The sequence below is a fragment of the Lonchura striata genome, chromosome 3 (assembly GCF_046129695.1).
Source record: "Lonchura striata isolate bLonStr1 chromosome 3, bLonStr1.mat, whole genome shotgun sequence".
Lineage (NCBI taxonomy): Eukaryota > Metazoa > Chordata > Aves > Passeriformes > Estrildidae > Lonchura > Lonchura striata.
In genome coordinates this window covers 11,761,199-11,781,303 of record NC_134605.1, presented here as the reverse complement: position 1 = coordinate 11,781,303, position 20,105 = coordinate 11,761,199, and the positions used below count along the sequence as shown (strand labels likewise).

The following is a 20,105-nucleotide window of genomic DNA, read 5'->3' as shown; positions in this document are numbered from 1 at the left end:
AGGATAGGAGCAGGAGCGAAGGGATTGTGTGAAGATACGGAGCCACGAGGAAGATGGACAAAGAAAACGGAAGCAGAAGCGCGAACAGAACAACCACCTCTATCTCTGCGAATACCCACACGCACACGCTCCCAGCAGCCCGGCCCGCAGCCGCGCCCCCCCAGCCCGCCGCGGGCTCCGGCGGGACCCGCCCGCCCCGGGGCCGCCTCCGGGGCCGCCTCCCGCTCCGCCCGCCGGGCTCGGCTGCCGGGCCCGGCCCCGGGGCGGGGCGGCGGCGAGCGGAGCCGCAGCCAGGTGACCTTGGCGGGCAGAGCCGGGCTGCGCCCGCCGGCAGCCGGGAAGCTGGGTGGGGAGACGGCCGAGATGGTGGAGGACGGCGGCGAGGAGGAGGCGGAGGGGGAGAGCGGGGAGCTGCCGGCGGCCGCGGCCCCGGCGCAGCGCTGCAATGGCTTCCTGCCCGGCAAGGAGGCGGCGGGCGGCGGGCGGGCGGCCCCGGCGGGCGGCGGGCAGCGGGCGGCCCCGGAGGCCGAGGAGATGCTGCCGGCGGGCGGCGTGCGGCCGGAGACGCGGCTGTCGCGGCGGCGGCTGGCGGTGCTGGCCGTGTTCAGCTGCTACTCGCTGGTGAACGCCTTCCAGTGGATCCAGTACAGCATCCTCAGCAACGTCTTCGCCGGCTTCTACGGCGTCTCCTTCACGCAGATCGACTGGCTGTCCATGGTGTACATGGTGGCCTACGTGCCGCTGATCCTGCCGGCCACCTGGCTGCTGGACGCCCGCGGGCTGCGGCTCACGGCGCTGCTGGGCGCGGGGCTGAACGCGGTGGGCGCCTGGCTCAAGTGCGGCAGCCTGGCCCCCCAGCGCTACCCGCTCACCCTGGCCGCCCAGGCCGTCTGCGCCGTCGCCCAGGTCTTCATCCTGGGGCTGCCCTCCCGCATCGCCTCCGTCTGGTTCGGCCCCACCGAGGTCTCCACCGCCTGCGCCGTGGCCGTGCTGGGCAACCAGGTAGGGCCGGAGGGGAGCGAGGTGGGTTTCCTTAGAGTTCGGCATCGAGTTAAAAACCAGGTGCTTGAGTGGGAAAAGGCTTTCTCCAGGGTGTGGTGCTGGGAGAGTGGCCAGGTGAGGACGCGCGGCTGCCCGGCCGGCCGGGCTGTGTGGCAGCTCACACGCTCCAGCAGCTGCCGGCCGTACATCAGTCGAGACCCTTTTCTGAAGTGGTCCTGCTTCACTTCCTCTTTCTCTTGCATTTTGGCACTTGGATTCATTTGACTGTATCACCCCCGGTTGGTGTTGTACTACGTGAACTTTAATGAAGGGCCCCAGCGACAACTGTTTCTGCTTTTTAAAATATGGCCTCTAATTATCAGGTGCCAGTAGTCAATACCCTGGTGACTCCCGAAGTTTTGTGTAATGCTGTGATAGTTCACATCACTGTTGGGAGCTGATAACTGAGCCATGGATTTCCTCAAGCTCCCTGGTCCTGGCCAGTTTCAGAGAGCTGGAACAGCTGCATCTGAAAGCACAGGTGCAGGTATGATGCTTTTTCCTCCTGTAGCCTAATTCTCACCTCCTGCCACTGTCACAGCTTTTTGTATTTTTCCTCCTGTGGCAAAAAATTGCTAAGATTCAAATCAGCATCACTGATGCAGGCTGAGGTCATAGGTAGAGTTTGGTTAAGATAATGGGGGATTTATTTTTTATCATGTGAGTCTAATGATTTTATGTTTGTGCACTTTGGATTATGACAGCAGTGACATTAATGTTAAGTATTTACAGTTAGGGTATACTAAACCTAGCTGATTCCTCATTAGCTGATACCTGGCTGTTCGCAGTTGTTCCAAAATGCTTTTTTTCTTTGCATCAGCGGATTCCAGTGGACAAATCAACTGTCCCTTTTGGACTGAAGAATTCAGAAATCATTGGTTGTTTCAGCACTGAGGCAAAAATTTTGGACCTGCATCCTGGTATGAGGTTAAAGGTTTCTTTGGCAGCTAAATTTTCCCTCTTCCTGACATACACCAGGCCTCCCAGTAGCAAGGAGTTACTGGGGTTTCTGTTCTGCAGCGGTGTCAAGTATCCAGCTTGGAGCCTAAAACTGACACTTCACTTGGATGCTGAGATGTGGGGTTGAAGTGGGGCAGGACAGGAGCAGGAGAGCAGGGATTATTGTGTGGATGGGAACCATAAGAAGGATGGACAAGGGAAGCAGGATCAGGATGTGAACAAAATAAGCTGTGGATATTTCTGGAGTGAATTCCCCTCCAGAAGTTAGGACTTGTGGTGTTCACATTCTCTGAACAGAGAGGGACATGCTTTTTCCTGGGAAGCTGGGAGATGCAGTGCAAAAGCTCAGAGAAAGAAGAAAACCATTCTTATCTGTATTCTCTGCGCCTCTTGTTTGGCACATGTGGAATATGTTATGGAGATTGTTTACTGAAGAGTGATTTGTTAGTTGGACACCAGTGATGGCTGTTTGGAGTGATTGGCCTGTTGGATCAAAGTTGTGTCGTGACTGTCTAGAGACAGTCACAGGTTTTTCTTTAGTATCCTTTTAGTATGATATAGTTCTAGTATAGTACAGTATTAATGTAATATAATTTAGCTTAATAAAAGCAATTTATTCAGCCTTCTGCAACATGGAGTCAGAGCATGGGTCACTGATTTGATAAGGACTGATCTCGGTGTACCTGCTGAAGTGCTTGCTGGTACTGTGTCAATAGAACAACAGAATTTCTCTATTCTCACGTTTTCCTTCCTTAAACAAAAACCCTAAAAACTCTCAAAAGCTGGATTGAAAGAGTAGCAAGAAGTTAGGCACTTGGAAGTTAGAAGTAATGTCTGTGTGTCCCATTGCAGTTCCCTTCTGCATACGCATTCCTGTTGGGTCTCACCATGCTGATAATTGCACAATGTGAACTGTGTAACACAACACGTTGCTATAACCCAGTCGCTGTACTGGCTAATTGCTCAATGTCAACTATGTAATAGAGCAGGTTGCCATAACCCACCCAGCTGTTGGTCATCCAATTGCTTATCAGATACTCTGTGAAACTTCAGAGCTACAGGGAATGCCAGGACAGCAGGCAGGGTAGGAACAGAGAGAGCAGTTATTAAAAATTACATCTGACTTCTTTGAGATGCAACTGGAACACAAATCACTGGGAATGCAGCAATGTACCTGTCAAGGGTTGTTGGGAGTGCCAGATCTCCACGAGTATTTAGCATCTTAAATGAGGCACACCAAACTGATTGGAACACTTTCTTCTTTCTGGCCTTAAGCTCTCTAGATGTAAGTGATGGAAAATGGTATCACTCGACTTTGTTGGAACATCATTGGCTCCTGTTGGGGGAGGAAAAAATATACCTAAAGACAAAAAGTAACTGTGTGCTCAGTTCATGTTTGTAAGGTTCATATGCTGAAGGTTGAGGGCAAAAGGAGACAAATTCCTCCTGTGACCACTGAATACTGTGTCAATATGATGGCCTGGGTGAAAAAAGGTAGCAAACCCTTCATCAGGGTATGCACAAAGAGTGCTTTGTAAGCAGAGTGGCACACCTCTAATGTGCATGCAGATTGTTGGGCTTGCTACTCATAACAACCTTTGGTGCCATTTTTAAATTTAATATTACTTAAAATAAATGTTCCAATGTGCTTGAAAATGCCATTAAGTTTTGGGGGAGCAGAAGAAGGAAATTGGAGAATAGTCCAGGACTTGTTCCTTCGTATTTTAAAATGCTTTATATGCATACCCAAAAATTCAGTTCCTGTTTTATGTCTCTTTAATATAAAATCAGTTGTTATGATGGAATTTACTTTGCACACAAACCCACAACAACTTTATTCTGTGATTTTTATTTATTTCCTTAGCAATAATTGTTGATTTTGGTCTTAATAAGGATATTCCTTTTCTCTGCTCTGTCTGTTGTTCAGTAAACCTTGCAGTCGGGCTTTGCTACTGTAGTGGCAGGAGCATGACATCAAATGAAGAACATTTCTACAAGAGTAGCTGGAATCTTGTGTCATCTGTAGCCCTTCAGTTGCAGGATGACTGATACAAATTTATGTTCATGTGTGGTACTTTTAGTTCCTGTGAAAAATTCTTGTATAAGTACTATGTGTAGTGTAAATATATACACTAAGTGTGGTATTGTAGTTAAATTGAGAAGTGAAAAGATTAAACCTGAGTTATGGAAGATCTGGTTGTAAAACAGCATTGAGAGCAACTGGCTCCGGAGTGTGGTACAAAAGTTTTATTAATGCTTATTATAATAACAATTCTGAATTTACCTGGTAAGAGGTCTCACTTCTGTTAATTTGTATGTTCAGAGGGAAATGATTTTTGTTTTTTTTTTCTTGCGTTACAGCTTGGTACTGCAATTGGCTTTTTGTTGCCACCTGTTTTGGTCCCAAATACACCGAATGATATTGATCTTATGGCACATAACATCAGCATCATGTTCTACGGAACAGCGATAGTGTCCACACTTTTGTTCTTCTTAGCAGGAGTTGGTAAGTGTTTAAATTACTAGAATTGACATGCTGGCTGCAGAGGGTGTTTGCAATGTCTCACTTAAAGCAGCTGACTGCTCAAAGTAATTGAGGTGACAATTTTTCCAGTTTGTGTTCACTTCCTGTTGTGTCAGGGTTAAGCAGCAGCCATTTCCCTCTATGCTGTGCTTCACATGGGGTGATTTCTTTCAGAATATTTAGTTCTCTTAGTTTCTTGGCTGCACAGACTTATGATATAATGTGATTTCACTCTGTTAATCTTACAATTTATATACAAAGGTCTTGACATATTGCAGATGAAGGCTGTCTTTGACCCTATTTTGGTAGCAATCAGATGTGACCAGATAACACATCCTTTGTGGATGTGACTCAGTTCTTCCATGAGAACATCTAGAATTTTTTTAATGCAGTTGTTAAAACTACAAGTCATTCTTCTGAAATTCATCAAGCTGAAACACTTAAAAAAAAAAAAAAAAGCACATTAGTTTGGTAGAGATCAAAAATCAAAAATTGTTCCTTCTTTTTCCCCAGTGTTTGAAGAAAAGCCCAAATACCCTCCCAGTCACTCTCAAGCAGTCCTGCAAAATAAACCTCCTGAGGATTACTCCTACAAGCAGTCCATTATTAACTTGTTCAGAAATATTCCATTTATACTTTTGCTAATCAGTTATGGTAAGTGGTGCTATCTGCTTGTAGTCTGGCAGAAAGGTTCAAATGTGGGCCAGAAGCATGTAGAATTTTAATTGTAGGGTTTTTTTAATGGGGGAGAGGGTGTCAAACTTTTATTTACTCAGGTGCCAGTACTAGAAAATCTGTAAGGATGCAAAATATCACTTATAGGTCCAGTGAAGATGTTTCACCTGGCACATAAAAGGTTTTGTGTTGTGAGTCTTAAATGTCGGAAGATTAATTCTTTAGGGTAACAAATCAGCATGGTTGCACCTGGAATAACTGAAGCATTTTTCTTTGTACTGCAGGTATTATGACTGGGGCATTTTACTCTGTGTCCACATTATTAAACCAGATGATAGTAACTCATTATGAGGTAAGTTTCTTGGATCTTATCTTTCTCTTTTTCACTGTACATTTACAGAGGTAATATTTATTTTGTAAGTACTATGTGTGCTCAGACATTTGGTTTCTTTTATACCTCTGTACAGTTTCTTGTACCATGCAGCTGTGGGAATCATAGGAATGTTTGTTTGCACTTATGACTGCCAAGAGGTCTGAACTTGACTCTGAATAGAAGCAATTATTAATGAGCACCATATAAATATTTGTTGAAAGGGAGAAGAAGTGAACGCTGGGAGAATTGGCTTGACACTGGTGGTGGCAGGAATGGTGGGTTCGATTATTTGTGGTTTGTGGCTGGATTACACTAAAACATACAAGTAAGTGTGGGTAGGCATGTGTGGGGTTAAGGGTAGGAGAGTGGTGCAATTGCATTAGGAAAATACTCCAACATAAGGGCTGAAATGAACTGCTGATGAAATGCAGTTGGTTCCTGATCTTTTGGTGGCCGTGATGGAGAGAAGTTTCTGCAGTTTCTGAGACTCTTACTGGTTATTGGCCAAAAGAAGTGAGGGAGCAGAATGCAAAGGGATTTGTCATCTATTCCTGTCTCTTCAGGAGTGTAAGGAAAGCACTGTAGGTCCTATATACAGTGACCAGATGGCCCAGTGGGCTTCTTCTCCTAGGAAAGCATAAAGTTTCAAAGCCTACCCTGCACTGTATTGTCAAATGGATTCTTAATTTTTTTATGCTACTCCTGATCCTGTTAGTAAGTGTAATGTTTGCTTTAATTCAGGGGATGACCATGGAGCAGAGCTCTCTTTGTGGTAGGAGCTCCTGCATCCATCATCCACGGTGTGGTGCCCCCAGGAGTAAGCACTGCCCTGGAGCACTGTTTGTGATGGAGTAGTTCTCCCTTGTGACTCTTTAGTACAGTATGTGCCTCTACAAGCCTAATGGATGTTAATGTTGTAGATTGGCTTTGTTTCTGCATGTATTTTGGCCTACAAATACGTGTTTTAAGAATTTGGAAGACATCACTTCTTCCAGATTCAAAAAAAATAGAACACTGTAATGAGATTTGTTTGACTTGCCTCTTGGTAGGCTGACTTTTATTGCTAATAGTGTTGGACTCAGCTGCTCCTGTGTGGATGTATTGCGTAATGGGCAGCACTGCAGAATGGCCAAGAGGTACAGCATAGCAGAGAACTAAAATAGTCTTAAGGTATGTACTGTGATTGTCCATTCTTTGAGAGTTTGAGTAAGTGTCCTTAGCCTTGAGTGAAGAAGCCAGATAACAAATTAAGGGTTTAGGAATGAAGATGTGCTCACTGCATGCTAAGTTTGAGGCAGAATTACATGAAGCAAATTTTATAGTTTTAGAGTGGCTTATGTGATGTTTTTGTTATCCTTCCATGTTTCAGCAATGTGCTATGGCCTTCTATTAACAATGTTAATTTGTTGTTGTTGGGTTGCAGGCAAACTACTTTGATTGTTTACATTCTCTCTTTCATTGGGTTGCTGGTATTTACCTTCACCCTGGACCTCGGATACCTTATAGTAGTGTTCGTGACTGGAGGAGTGCTTGGGTGAGCAATTAAAGAGCACTACAAAACTTACTGCAGTTCTGTTCTGAAACATATTTAAATGTTTTACCTAGATAATTCTGCTGTGTATTCTGTCACCATGGTCTCAGCCTATGCCTTTAGCTCACAGTACAGATAGGGTTTCATCTTCTGTTACATCAGAATAAAGCTAAAGTAACTCACTTTTCAGTAAATTTCATTAACCGTTTTATGGAGCTAGGAGAGATCTCCATGTGGTCAATTTGTTTAGTTCCAATTCAAAAAACTGTCTGCAGTGAAGTTGAAGCTTTCTCTTGACCAGTGTATAAGAGATCAGAGTTTAACTGAGCAGATCTAGGAAGACTGGCTTCTCTGCATTTTCATTTTTCTGTACTTTGATAGCTCAGGCAACATGCTGGTTGCTTTGCTCATAGATACCCAATCTAAAAGCCTCAAGAGATGCTGAGGGAGTGTTGCTGTATTCAGACACAGAGGTCAAGATGAAACCAGAGATATCTTGATAGTTTCAGTGTAAAAGCCAGTCAACCAACCTCAGCTGCATTAAGCCTCTTCTCTTCCCATTATCCATCGGTCCCCTCAGCTTCTTCCACAGCTTTCAGCAGGTGTTCAAGTGTACAGTCCTTTTTTGTCCTCCAGCATGGCTATTATGATATTGTTTGTGTGTGTGTTTCATATGAAACTAATTGGCTTCAAGTATGGAGTGGCCTGCAGACTCGTTTGCAAAGGTTGTTTCATATTTATGGTGGTTGTGGGAAATAGGGCAAACATGTTTTAACAGCTTTGCCCTAAAGAGAAAAATGTGTGGCTAAAATTCTTGGATCATACTGAGGGAATGTAGCAGAATGTACTGAATTCTGTTAGTCATGAACACGTGACAGTTGTGTATGCTTCTTAGCTGTAGTAACAGATGAAGGCCACACCTGTCATCCTCTTACTCTCCTCTTCAACAGGTTCTTCATGACTGGCTATCTTCCACTTGGGTTTGAATTTGCTGTGGAAATTACATATCCAGAGTCTGAAGGCACGTCCTCAGGTCTCCTTAATGCATCAGCACAGGTTACAGCATTTTATTTCTTCAAGTGAAGTAATGTTCAGGAATGCCACTATGCTCAAGTCTAGGAAGGCTCTCTTAGACTTAGCTAAATCTCTGTTTTGTTCTACAGTCCTTTTTTTAAATTTGATTTCTGTAAGATATGACCTGAAACTTTTAAAGGTAAAATGATTACTCTTTTCTGTGTGATCCTGATGGAGTTACTTGTTTATTTATAGATATTTGGAATTATCTTTACACTTGTCCAAGGAAAGCTCACAACAGACTACAGTCCTCGTGCAGGAAACATCTTTCTTTGTGCTTGGATTTTTGTGGGCATTATTTTAACAGGTAATTACAAGTGCAAGTAATGTAAAAATGTAGGTGCTTTTAGGATGATGTTGCTAATATATGGACAGCCATCTGACCCCCATTTCTTGAGACATGTCTTGAATTTAAGACAGATGTCCATCTCCAGAATGGGGGGGAAACAAATGCAGAAATGGAGGCAGTTTGCAGTTTTCCAAATGCAAGAAATTGCTGATGCACTCTGGAACTGTGCCAGTGTTTACACATGTTGACTTACAAATGTGCTGAAAGTGCTGAACTATCAAGCTTTTCTTTAAGTGATTTTGGTTTAAAAGATTTTATTATCATTTCCTGCTTTGTGAGGAGCAAGTTCAAATTTTCAGTGAGTTCAAAAGAGCGAATATAGGTATTTTGAAAATGTGCTGAAAGTAGCTTCTGTGTGCTTGCACCCTGCAAACATTTCCTTTGAAGAGCGTGTCAGTGCAAAGGTGTGAACCAGCTTTCCCTTTTCCTTCTTTTTTTAGCCTTAATAAAATCAGACTTGCGAAGACACAATGTGAATTCAGGGATTATGAACTTGGACGTTAAAGCTGTAAGTGGTGACTCTTTTACCATGATTGTATTACCTACTTGAATGCTTGACTTCTACTGGCATAACAATATCAGCTGCAAGAGATTTTGCATAAGACAAAATATTATGACTTATATCTTATGTTGTTCAAACCATGCTGGTTTTGAACAACAGAGCCACATGGGACACTGCTCTCACATATCTGTTTTTCTCCTTAACGCCTGTGAAAAAAAACTGAAAAAACTTCTCCTCTCAGAATTTTTTTTAATTTTTAAATTTTTAAATATTTGAATTTTAAGTGGATAATAATATTTTTAATTGCCTGAATCTTGCTTTTTCACAGTAGTGGGGTAGCATTGTAAATTGTGAAGCCTCTGTTTGAGTTGTGAGGCACTTCTATAGACTATGTATTTTATTTTAAATACCTGCAGTCCCTTCAGATGAAGTCACTTTCTGATAAACAGAAGCCATGCTGGAGTTTCTATTCAGTGCTGCATAAAGAGCTGGGTTTGTTCTTCTGCTGACACTCTCAGTTTAAAGGAAGAGTGAGCATAGCATTTTCTGATGATCACAAAGTTCCATGTTTCAGCAGCTTTTCCAAACTACTACAGTTACTAGTAGAGAGATAAAGCTTTCAGCGGAAAAATTTTTCAGTGCTGTGGGTTTTTGATTATTTGGCTTAAGATATGAGACAGCTTTTTGGAGTCAGATATTGCAAGATCCTCTGCCTTGCTTCTTTTTGTGTAGGTGTCTTGCATGCCCAGCAGCTTTTGATCATCTGTGACCAACTGCACACTGTTAGTGTCTGTGTGAGGTTCAGAAACTTCGAGCTGGTGCTGCCTGAGCTGACTTGAAGCTGAAACCTGTGCAGCTGTGTGTGCTCAGTGTGGCATCCTGTGGGTTTCCCAGCCGGGGCTGTGCAGGCTTCTCTGCTTTCCATTATCACCTCGTTAACTAGCCTAGATCCTAGTAAGAAAAGCTGCAGTCCTTGCCCTGATGTTGCCATGCATGACTGAGACCTGCCTGTGTTAATAATGTTCAGTATCACTTAGATACCAAACTTTGGTCAAGATTCTACTGTGTTTAAATGTAACAGAGAAAAGAATGGGAAGTTATTCTTCATGTGACAGATATTTATATGCAGTAAATATACACTTTAGAGTTATACTAAGAAACTAAATTCTATGTTAGGGTTCTTTTTTTTATGACAAAAAGAAAGGAAAATAGGGTTTTATATAATTTGCTTAATTGGGCTAATTAACTACATATAATGTTGTAGTCTAACCTAATTACCCAAGAACACTGAGTTTGAGAATGATTCTGTTGAATAACAGCTTAATTCATGTTGTGTTTTTATTTTTTTATCTCCCTCTTCAGGTACCAGTTGACAGTCCTGTAGAACCTGAAAGCACTACATTAAAGATTCAGTCAGATTTATGAAGCTGAAGGAAGGTGACTCAGAAACGCACAAGTTTGGTTAGATACAGAATGATATGAGCTAGTGTAATCACTGGATTTCTGTGAACAAGTAGTGAAATGTGTTTGTTGATATTGGTGGTAGTTGTGTACCAGAAGCTATGAAGATGCTCAGTTCATTTTGCTCAAGATGCAAACAATTCACCTTTGTATGGAATATTTATTTTAACATTTTCAAGTCTTGCAGTTTCATTAGTAAAGAGCTGTGTGAACACTCCACGGTAGGGAGATGTGCATTCGGGTGCATACTTGAAAAAAAATCAGGAATCTTGAAGTACAGTTGTCATGATCAGAAATATCTAATCTTCTTTTCTTGTTCAGTCTTGCTGGTGCACTTGAAAAGTCAAAGACTAGGGAAATGCACAGCAGGAGGATGTTCACATGTTCATTTTTTACTTTAAATGTATCTGTATTTGAATATAAGCCATTGATTCCTTCTGGAAAAGTGATAGCACAATACTGAAAACAAGAGATGATGTGTGTGTTTCATACTGGCATCTGACATTTCTTTTGCCTTGAAACTTCTTTATAGGTATCAGAAGGCAGATAAGAGAAAACACTGTTCTTGCTATAGCTTAATTGTAGCATTTCTGGGGAGATTTAAAAAGTTTCTTGCTAGATAAATTGGAGAAAAAACATTTCTTATTAAATACAGTAAAAAGGAGGACAAAGGCCTTTGATATCTCTGTTTTGAAATATTTATAAGCAATGGAACACTAACACACAAGTTTCCTCCATGGAATATTTTGAGTGCTTTCTCAGTTAAAGAGAGAGGAATACGTGTTTACAAAGAGCCAGTGCCTTTACTTTGTAAAGAAGCTCCCTGCCTCATCTTGAGTTTAATCAGTGCTGCTGAAGAAATTCCATTTTGTGTGTTAAACCTCTGAATATTTGTGGAGTATCAGATAATGTGTTTGGTCCTTTTTATGAATTGTATCACTTGTCTCATGTGAAATTCCTGTGCTTGTGTAACTTAAATCATGTCTTTTGCAGCGTGTTAAAAGCTGTAAGGATGACTGAAAAAAAAATAGTGATATTTTCACTTTTTCTGATCAAGTATGTTCTTTTATACCATCTGAGCTGCAAAATGAGCAGACATTATTAACAGTAACTTTTTGTTACTTCATTTATCTGTATTTGGAATGGGGGTTTCTCAGTGTAGTGCTTTTGAAAATTTTCTCGTTTACCTTGTGCTCTATCTACACACCCACAGAACTGATAGCACTACAATTGCTGGGAAAGTCAGACCTGGGTTAGTGGACTTTTTGGAAACATTTCCTTTTTAGCTCAGCAAACTGAGCCTGCAAGTTCAGTGCCATCAATGATGCTGTGTCTTTGAGTCCCATGGATGCAGTGCCATCCAGAAGGTGGAATCCTGCTCGAAGTTTCCCACAGATTGTTGCCATTGGGGATGGGGAATTATTTAACTCTGTGCTGGTTTCAGCTGGGCTAGTTAATTTGCTTCACAGTGGCAGGCATGGGGCTATGTTTTGGATTTGTGCTGAACACAGGGTTGATGATACAGAGATTTTTTTATAGTTGCTGAGCAGGGCTTACGCAGAGCCAAGGCCTTTTCTGCTTTTCATACATCAGAAAAGATGAGGAAGTTGGGAGTGCATGGAATGTTGGGAGGAGATACAGCCAGGACAGGTGACCCCAGCTGACCAAAGGGACATTCCAGACTATGTGTTATCATGTTCAGTGTATACAGTGGGGCAGAAGGAGGAAGGGAGAGATGTTTGGAGTGATGGTATTTTCTACCCAAGCAGCCATTGCACTTGGTGGTGATGGCTGAGCACCTGCCTGCCCAGGGGAAGCAGTGAATTAATTTCATGTTTTTCTTTGCTTGTGTGTGTGGCTTCTGCTTTCCCTATTAAGCTGCCTTTATCTCAATCATGAGTTTTTCCAGCTTCTACCCTTCTGATTCTGTCCTCAATCCCATTGGTGGGAAAGGGAGCAAGCAAGCGGCTGCCTGGGGCTTGGTGGGTGGTTGGGGTTTAACAACAACAAACTCCAAGTTTAGTCTCTAAGTACAATAAATATAATTAAGAGCTTTTCTTATTTTGCTGTAGACTCAGGAAAATTCTTTTTTAGAAAAAGGGCCCTGAAAGCTTCTCTTCCTAAGCTTAGCCTCTAGATGTGATGGTCTTGATTTAAACATTTTGTATGATAAATGCTTTAGACAGGGGAAGACCTATCAGAATAAACTAAGCACATTTTAACACTTGCCTTGCCAAAAAGGGTTCATGTCTCTTTGCCAGGTCCAGTGCTAGGGAGAAAATGACCAGGCCTTGCTGCTTCTGGAGAGCTGAACTCTAGAAGAGTCCACTGCTGAAGCAGCTGAATATAGGAAAATTCACTCTTGACTATTCAAATGGCAGGCAGGGGTATAGGAGTGAAAGTAGAGATGCTTTCACTATGTCAGTCCTTTCCATTGAAGCTGCCCCATCAAGGGATGTACAGGTTTTCAGCCTGAGTCAGAAAAGTGAAAGTTTCTGCCTTGTGACCTATGTGGGTGGCTTTGCCCTTTGGAAAAATGATAGTAATGTGTGCCAAAAAATATATATGTTTTTCATCAAGATACAGATACAGAAAATATTTATGTTTATGGCCCATGCATGGTTGCTTTGACTTTTGGTTTTGCAAAATCTTAACAAGATAATATTTTTGTATTTTTGGGGAATTGTTTTCAAATGTCCAGTAGAAAGTTTTTGGCTGTATCCAGGATGTTCGCTGACCTGTTCAGTATACACTGTTCAGAATAAAAGATTGAGTATTTTTGTTCCATACTTAAAATTTATTTTTCAATTCCTTTCTTCACTACTAGTTTCCAGATTTTTTTAGTTATGTTCAGCTGATTACTGAAAAAATATTCTAGTTCTGGCTCCTTGTGTTTTTTATCTTCTGCTAAATTACTTGGCTACCTTCTGAAAAGGTTGAAAGAAGATTTTGGCTTGCTGGAAACCCTGATGGGTCCCTGAAAAAAAAAATATTCCTAATAATGAAGGCTTAATTACATCCTGGATTTATTATTCCCCTTCTAAAAAGAGCTTGAAAGTTGGAAACCTATGTGCTATTTTCAGGCAATTATAAAGTATTTAAATGAAAGGCTCAGCAGGAGAATAAAGAGCAAATAAAGAGTAAAACAGTATTTTTTATGCGATAGTTTTATCATCTGTCAAGAAATTGAGGTTTTAGCTCATGGCAGAAATAAATTTGGAGTAGTTGAGGCTTTGTGGTTTTTGCTTTTTAATTTTTGGGTTTTAGCAGTCATCATCCATTCAATCAAATACAGAATCATAGAATATTAAGAGATCGGAAGGGACCTTAAAGATCATCTGGTCCCAGCCCCCCTGCCCTGGGCAGGGACATCTCCCACTAGCCCAGGCTGCTCAAGGCTCTATCCAACCTGGCCTTGAACACTGCCAGGGTTGGGGTGTCCACAGCCTGCCTGGGCAGCCTGTTCCAGTGTCCTACCATCCTCACAGTAAAAAATTTATTCCTGATACTGAAATTAAATTCCCTCTCTCAGTTTGTACCCATTTCCTCTTGTCCTATCACTACAATTCCTGACAAAGAGTCCCTCTCACTTCCCTGGAGTCCCTCTTCAGATACTGGAAGGTTGCTATGAGTTCTCCCTGCAACCTTCTTAGCCTGGAAATTCCACATGCATTTGGAATTGCAAATAGGGTTTCTGACTCTTAGCCTTCAGATCTTGGCTCAGCCCTCCAGCAAGAGTAGAGTTGGGGGCTAAAAAAATATAATTGTATTGTGAATTGAATTACACATCAGCTAGGAGAGGATGGTGTAAGAAACCAAGGGAGGAGAGGCATGGAGGAGGAGTCCCATGCATCAGCTTTTGCTTTTTAATTTGCTTTTTTTCTGAGTGTTTCCATCTACTTTTTGGGTTAATTGTTCAATTACAGCTTCAGGTTATGAAGTCACATACTCCCATATTGCTCTTATCAATTCACTGTTGTTTATGCTTTTTGGGTCTGAAGTTGCAATGGTGTTCTTGGTTCTCAAGCTGGAAAAGGATTGTTTTGTCAAACTAAACTGTGTAGAGAATTTGCAGCTCTTTATATGAACTTCAGAGTTACATACTAATGCAGTACAGAATCTGGAAAATATGAAAGCTAAAACTTAAGGCATCAATAGGGCTTTTCTAACTTCAGCCTCTTGGTCATCTCTTGTTCAAGGCAATCTGTTGTTTCAGAGACAATCAGTGGAGTGTGTAATTAGAGCTGCCAGCCCATGTTGCCTAATGAAAATTCTTTTTTTTTTGAGAAATATTTGTACTACCTTGTGCATCTACAACCAAGTGAAATTGGTTTAAGCTGTAAACATTTATTGTTTTCCTTTTCCCTACTGTGAGCTTACTAGTTTTTCTGTGTGAATGGGAATGTGTGACCTTTACAGTTGTTTTCAATACATGTATGTACTTCCTTCTCATGACTGCACCCAGCCCCACCATTTGGTCTGAATTCTGTGAAGAGGGAGAAGTGATGTTAATGCAGGAACTTGAATGAATCAAGCAAAAAAACTTCCTAAGAGAGATATATTTCTGTGTACAACCCACGTTATTTACTGCTTATGTCTTTGTTCTACTCATGAAAGTAACAAATATGTTTTGCTGTAATATTTCAGTTTTGTTAGTGTCCAGTTTTTTTATTTCAAGAGAAAATTGAAAGTTCTTAATGAATATTCTCCAATTGCAATACTGTATGTATGTGTATATTTGGATGGCATCATTCCTTACCATTCTATGTTACTAATAAAGTGTATAATGCCTAAATTGATTTGAGCCAAGAGTAATATTTTTGACAGCTGCTAATATAAAAGTGATTTTTTTTCCTTAGAACTTGCATTTTAATGTAGGAAAATGTAAGTGTATGACTTACTGTATCATTAATAAACATACTTGTACATGCAGAGTGCCTGTATCCAGAGTATAGAAATTTATTTTACATATGAGTATTGGCATCCAGAGACATTTTTTTGGGTGTGGAATTAAAATACTACCATTGGTAGTCGAGTTGTACTGCTCTAGCACAGAGATTTCTCCTTTGCTTTGGAAAAGGTCTGTGAGGGAATGAAAGGGCAAGTTAACCCTTTAAAGCAGAGCGATCCTTAGTATAACTTCTTGAGAGTAGTGCAGATATATTATTTTAATAAAGCATTGGTTGCCTAGAGATTATCTGGGGAGAGAGGGTAGGATAACTTCTGAGACAGGATAGAAGTGAGACATTACATTCAGTTATAGCTAAAATCAGAGTTATTTTCAGTGGGAGCACAGCAGAACCCTTGTGAACACTCTGCAAGGGTTCTGTCACCTGCCCTCAGACATTTAGCCCAGGTGTGAGCCAGGCAAATTTGAGGACACTTACTTCAAAGTATGTAGAGTCGTGGTAAGAAAATGTTTCTTTTTTTTTTTTTTTTTTTTTTTTAATCTCGCTTCTCCACAAAGCTGGGATTCTCTCTCAGCTATTTTGGTATAAGAGATGCTTCACAGAAGGAGGCTGCACATGCTGCAGAGCACAAGCCTTGTGTCATAAAGCAATGCAGTTCAACACTGGGCTGAACTTTCAGGTAGGTTCTTTGTTTTACAACCAGGACCACAAGGTCATGTTCCTCTTAAGGTACCTCTATGAAATCTGCAGGCAATATCCCCAGTTGCCACTGTAATTTAAACATTCCCACAACTAGGAAGGAGCAATCCCAGAAATGTATTAATTATTGTCAAAAGTTTCTTTGGCGTTGGAGTTTTGGGGTTGGTTGTTTTATTTCTTTTTTTCTGGTTAGATTCTTGGTCCTTCCAAGAAAACACTAGAAACCTCATCAGGTAAATGGGAAATGTGAAGCCATCCTAGCTATGAGTAGTCAGATAATTATTTCTATAGCTGGGAGGAGGCTCTGTGATCCAAAGCTAACAATTATTACCCTTTCCAGAAAGTGATGTGGTTTATGCATAGATAAAATAGGCAAATGCCTAACAGTCCAGCTGTTTCCTGTGCTGGAAAGGTTTCTTAGAAGTCTGCTGGATTTCCTTCTGTCTGTGCTTCACAATGAACTAACCCTCCCTGACCATGTTCTAAATCAATATTTACAGCTATATTTAACATCAACTTTTCAGAAAATGAAACAATAACGTCCTGAACTTTGTAGAAAGAACTTCAGCAGATATGTCACAAAGGCTAAGTGTTGGCAATGGTTGGGCATAATTACTGATTTTTGAGTAACAAGCTAATACTGCTTCATATCAGGGATCAAAATTCAGCCTCCAGGATGCTAATTTCCAGTGCTTCCTCAGTAAACTGCTTTCTGCTTGTAACAGTGTTTAGACCATTAAAAAGGCAGTAAATAGTATCTAAAGGGCAGTGTCAGTATTGTGGCCTTGTGTTAAGAGTTTCCAGAAACAGACACAAGATTCTACAAAACCTACGAACTCCACACAGATGGAAAAATCCCAGGGAAATATTGAACATTTCAGAAGTTTTTCTAGCCTGCATTTAGGCTGAACCAGAGAGTTCCCACTTTCTTTTTTCAGAATGGGGGAGTCCTAAGGTCTTTTAGATGTTGATCACTAGTTTGATTAAGGTAATAGGGGGACTGTAGATGACTGCAGAGTCAGTTATTCTTTTAGAAATCAAATTGTCCAGCTTGCTGCCAAGAGAAAAAAAGATAAAATATAACAGTGCAGCTTGCAAAGCTGTACATGGTGTTTTCTCCACCAAATATTGGAAGGCAACTTGATGTTCTCAGAATAATTAATCAGCTGGATCTGAACAGCACTGTCCCACAGGGTGAGAATGACTCACCCAGAGATCATTAACTGGCTCCAGGGGGCTTGAATTTGTGTTATCTTCTGCTCCCAATGAACAACTGAATTTTCTTCAGGCCCTAATACCAAAAAAAAAAAAAAAAAAAAATATATATATATATATATCACTTAGAGGCTACTGCCTAAAGCCTAGAAATACCATGATTTCTCATCTTGTCACTGCCCCACTGAAGCTTCAAAAGGGTAGAGAAGGCCTCAAAGGCTTGGAAGCTTGATGAAATTGTCCAAACCAGACTGTCACCAGGGGAGATGCAGAGGTCCCCCAGCTTTTGGGAAACAGAATGCTCCATGGTCAGTGTGATTTTTCTCTGACTTACTTCATCTGCTCAGAATATGAGAATGTCATGAAGGTTGAAATGTCTGTGTGCACCAAGAGCATTAGAGATCTTGAAGTCTACAGTTTGTGTGATTACACAGCACTCCTGGGTTTGATTCCAAAGCCAGAAGATGCCCTGTAGGCTTCAGTTTCCTCTGAAGATTGCTATCATTCATGTCATGACAAATAATGAAGGTAGCTGAAAAAGTAATTTTGTTCCAGATTACTGTATTTCCTTTAAAAGCTTTATTTTTAAAGTGACTACAGTATTTGAATTTTACTGTCACCTTCAGGCACTTCTGCAGCATTTTGATTACTCTTCAATCATTCTCTGGAAAAGGGGACTCTTAATCTGTAGAGCACTGTCTCCCAGGGATGCTTGAAGTGATGCTTCAGATCAAAAATAGTTTGATGAAATCATCAGTGTCGTCATGACACCTTGTAGCACCATGACACTGAGAACAGTAAATTACACATTTTTCTTTGCAGGATTCACACAGCATCTCAGTTCAAAGGCTTTTGGTGTTTGGGTTTGTGACACATTCTACTGCTAGGCTTAATAACTTTTCCAGTCTACTTTTCTTTCTTCCTGGAAAGAAAATGCATTTGAAGAACTTTTATACATAAGGACACCATTTGGTCACTGTTTCCTAACCAGCATCATACTATTCCTAGAGGGCACAGGTTAGCCAATATCAGAACTAGACTGCTTAATTTATTTCTGATCAGCAACAACAACTGTGCTTCTAACCTCAAGCAGGCATTTTTATTACAGTTCATTGCAGTGCATTCCTCTTGCCACGAAGGCAGGGGTGACTCAGGTGCTCACTTGGCAGTGAGGTAAGTCCTGACTCTCACCTCTGGTGCCACCACTGGCAGCTCCCTTGTGACAAGGCCAGTGGGTGCTGACGACTGCAGAAAAGAAATCTCAACTCCAGGTAGCAGATTTTTTTCAGGCACTGCACTATCTATATTTTTATTATGCAGCTCCCCTGAAAAAAAAAGTGATTGTGCTGGGTAATTTACCCTCTGACTAAACATTAAAGAAGTAATTAGTAAAAAAAAAAAATTGCCAATATTCATGGAAGGCTACATTAGTGTTTTCTTGGTTTTGTAAGCAGAGCTTGCTTCAGAGAACAAATCATGTGGTATGGTGTCAAGTAAGACCTTCACAGCAAAATGTATTGATGTAATTATTTTCCCAAGCTACTGCAATGTTTGAGAGTGAAACTTTGGAACAAGACAGGAGTAAGGTAGGCTAATTGGGATGCTGATGTTCTATCACTCTGGAACAACAGTTTCACCTGTATCTGATGCCATCAGTTGTAGACCAGAGTGAGTTGACTGTAGGAACTATGGAAAAGGTTATTTCACTGTCAGCAAAGGCTCAGTCAGGTTACTAGGTCATTCTGACCTGCAACGGAGAGTGGAAACTGAAAATTTGCAAACCAGTTTTGGGGATGGTCTGATTTATAGGCTTTTCATGACACTTTGATTTTTTTTTTTTTTTAATGCTTTAAAAAATATTTTTCAATGCAAGAAAACCTTGCCTGTTGGATTAGTCTGAGAACAACTGGAGTCCATCTAGCCCCATCTAAAATAAACACTGTAATGATTTGTTGCAGTAGAATTATTGCAGGAGATCCTGGACTTGCTCAGGCAGGAATCAAAACATGCTGCTGAAGTTCTTCATTGGTGCAGCCAAAGCAACTGATGACTATTTTTTCTGCTAGATCATTGCAAAATAAAGTGTGTTAAGAGTTCTCAGAAAGGGGAAAGCTCCAAGAAAGCACACCCTCAGGCATTTCTTTTATAGTTTGCCTTTTTTTTTTTTTTAATTCTGCTTTATATATTTGTTTTCCCAGTGATCACAGGGAAATTTTAAGAGTACAGAAAGTTGTTCTTATTGGTTATGCAAATTGGTCCTGCAAACTTGTACCAACAGCCATTCCCATATTGCCATGGTTGCATCCTTACCACAGTTTGACCTTTCATTTCATCACTAAAATATCCTATTCCAGCATAACATTCAATTTAGGAAAAAAGCCCCCCAAAAAACAGATTTTATATTCCTTTCAAAGGATCAAATGAGGTCACTATGGTCTTTTTCAGGAAATGGGCCGATATTTGCATTGCAATAATGCAATTTACTTACAGGAGGCAAACTTTCTTGACCTGTGTTTTCCTGCTGCCCTCTGCAGAGCTGAAGCACCCCTGTAGGATTAAACATTTTGGACTGCAGCTGCTCTGCTGGCTGCTAAATGCAGAAAAAGCCATTAAGATCACTTGGCCTGACTTTAGCAGAAGAGTGTGCCCAAGCTGGTGTCAGGAAAATCTACAAACACCAGAGATTTATGTCCAAAAAGGAGACAGAGGAGTCTTCAATTTTACTCACATAAAGGGAGAGTCCACCGTAGCACATGCCCACAAACTTTTCTCTCCTGAGGTTTTGGAGGGT

General features: G+C 41.1%; 1 protein-coding gene across 1 annotated transcript; it reads left to right on the top strand.

Annotated features, from left to right (window-relative positions):
• Positions 1 to 260: 260 nt before the first annotated feature.
• On the top strand, positions 261 to 15,422 carry FLVCR1 (FLVCR choline and heme transporter 1). The gene is made up of 10 exons (XM_031504251.2): positions 261 to 1,002; positions 4,363 to 4,507; positions 5,039 to 5,179; positions 5,485 to 5,552; positions 5,795 to 5,898; positions 6,997 to 7,107; positions 8,055 to 8,160; positions 8,374 to 8,485; positions 8,968 to 9,035; positions 10,392 to 15,422. Exons 1-10 carry the CDS (start codon positions 364 to 366, stop codon positions 10,452 to 10,454), a joined length of 1,557 nt encoding a protein of 518 aa, XP_031360111.2. The 5' UTR covers positions 261 to 363; the 3' UTR covers positions 10,455 to 15,422.
• Positions 15,423 to 20,105: the final 4,683 nt, after the last annotated feature.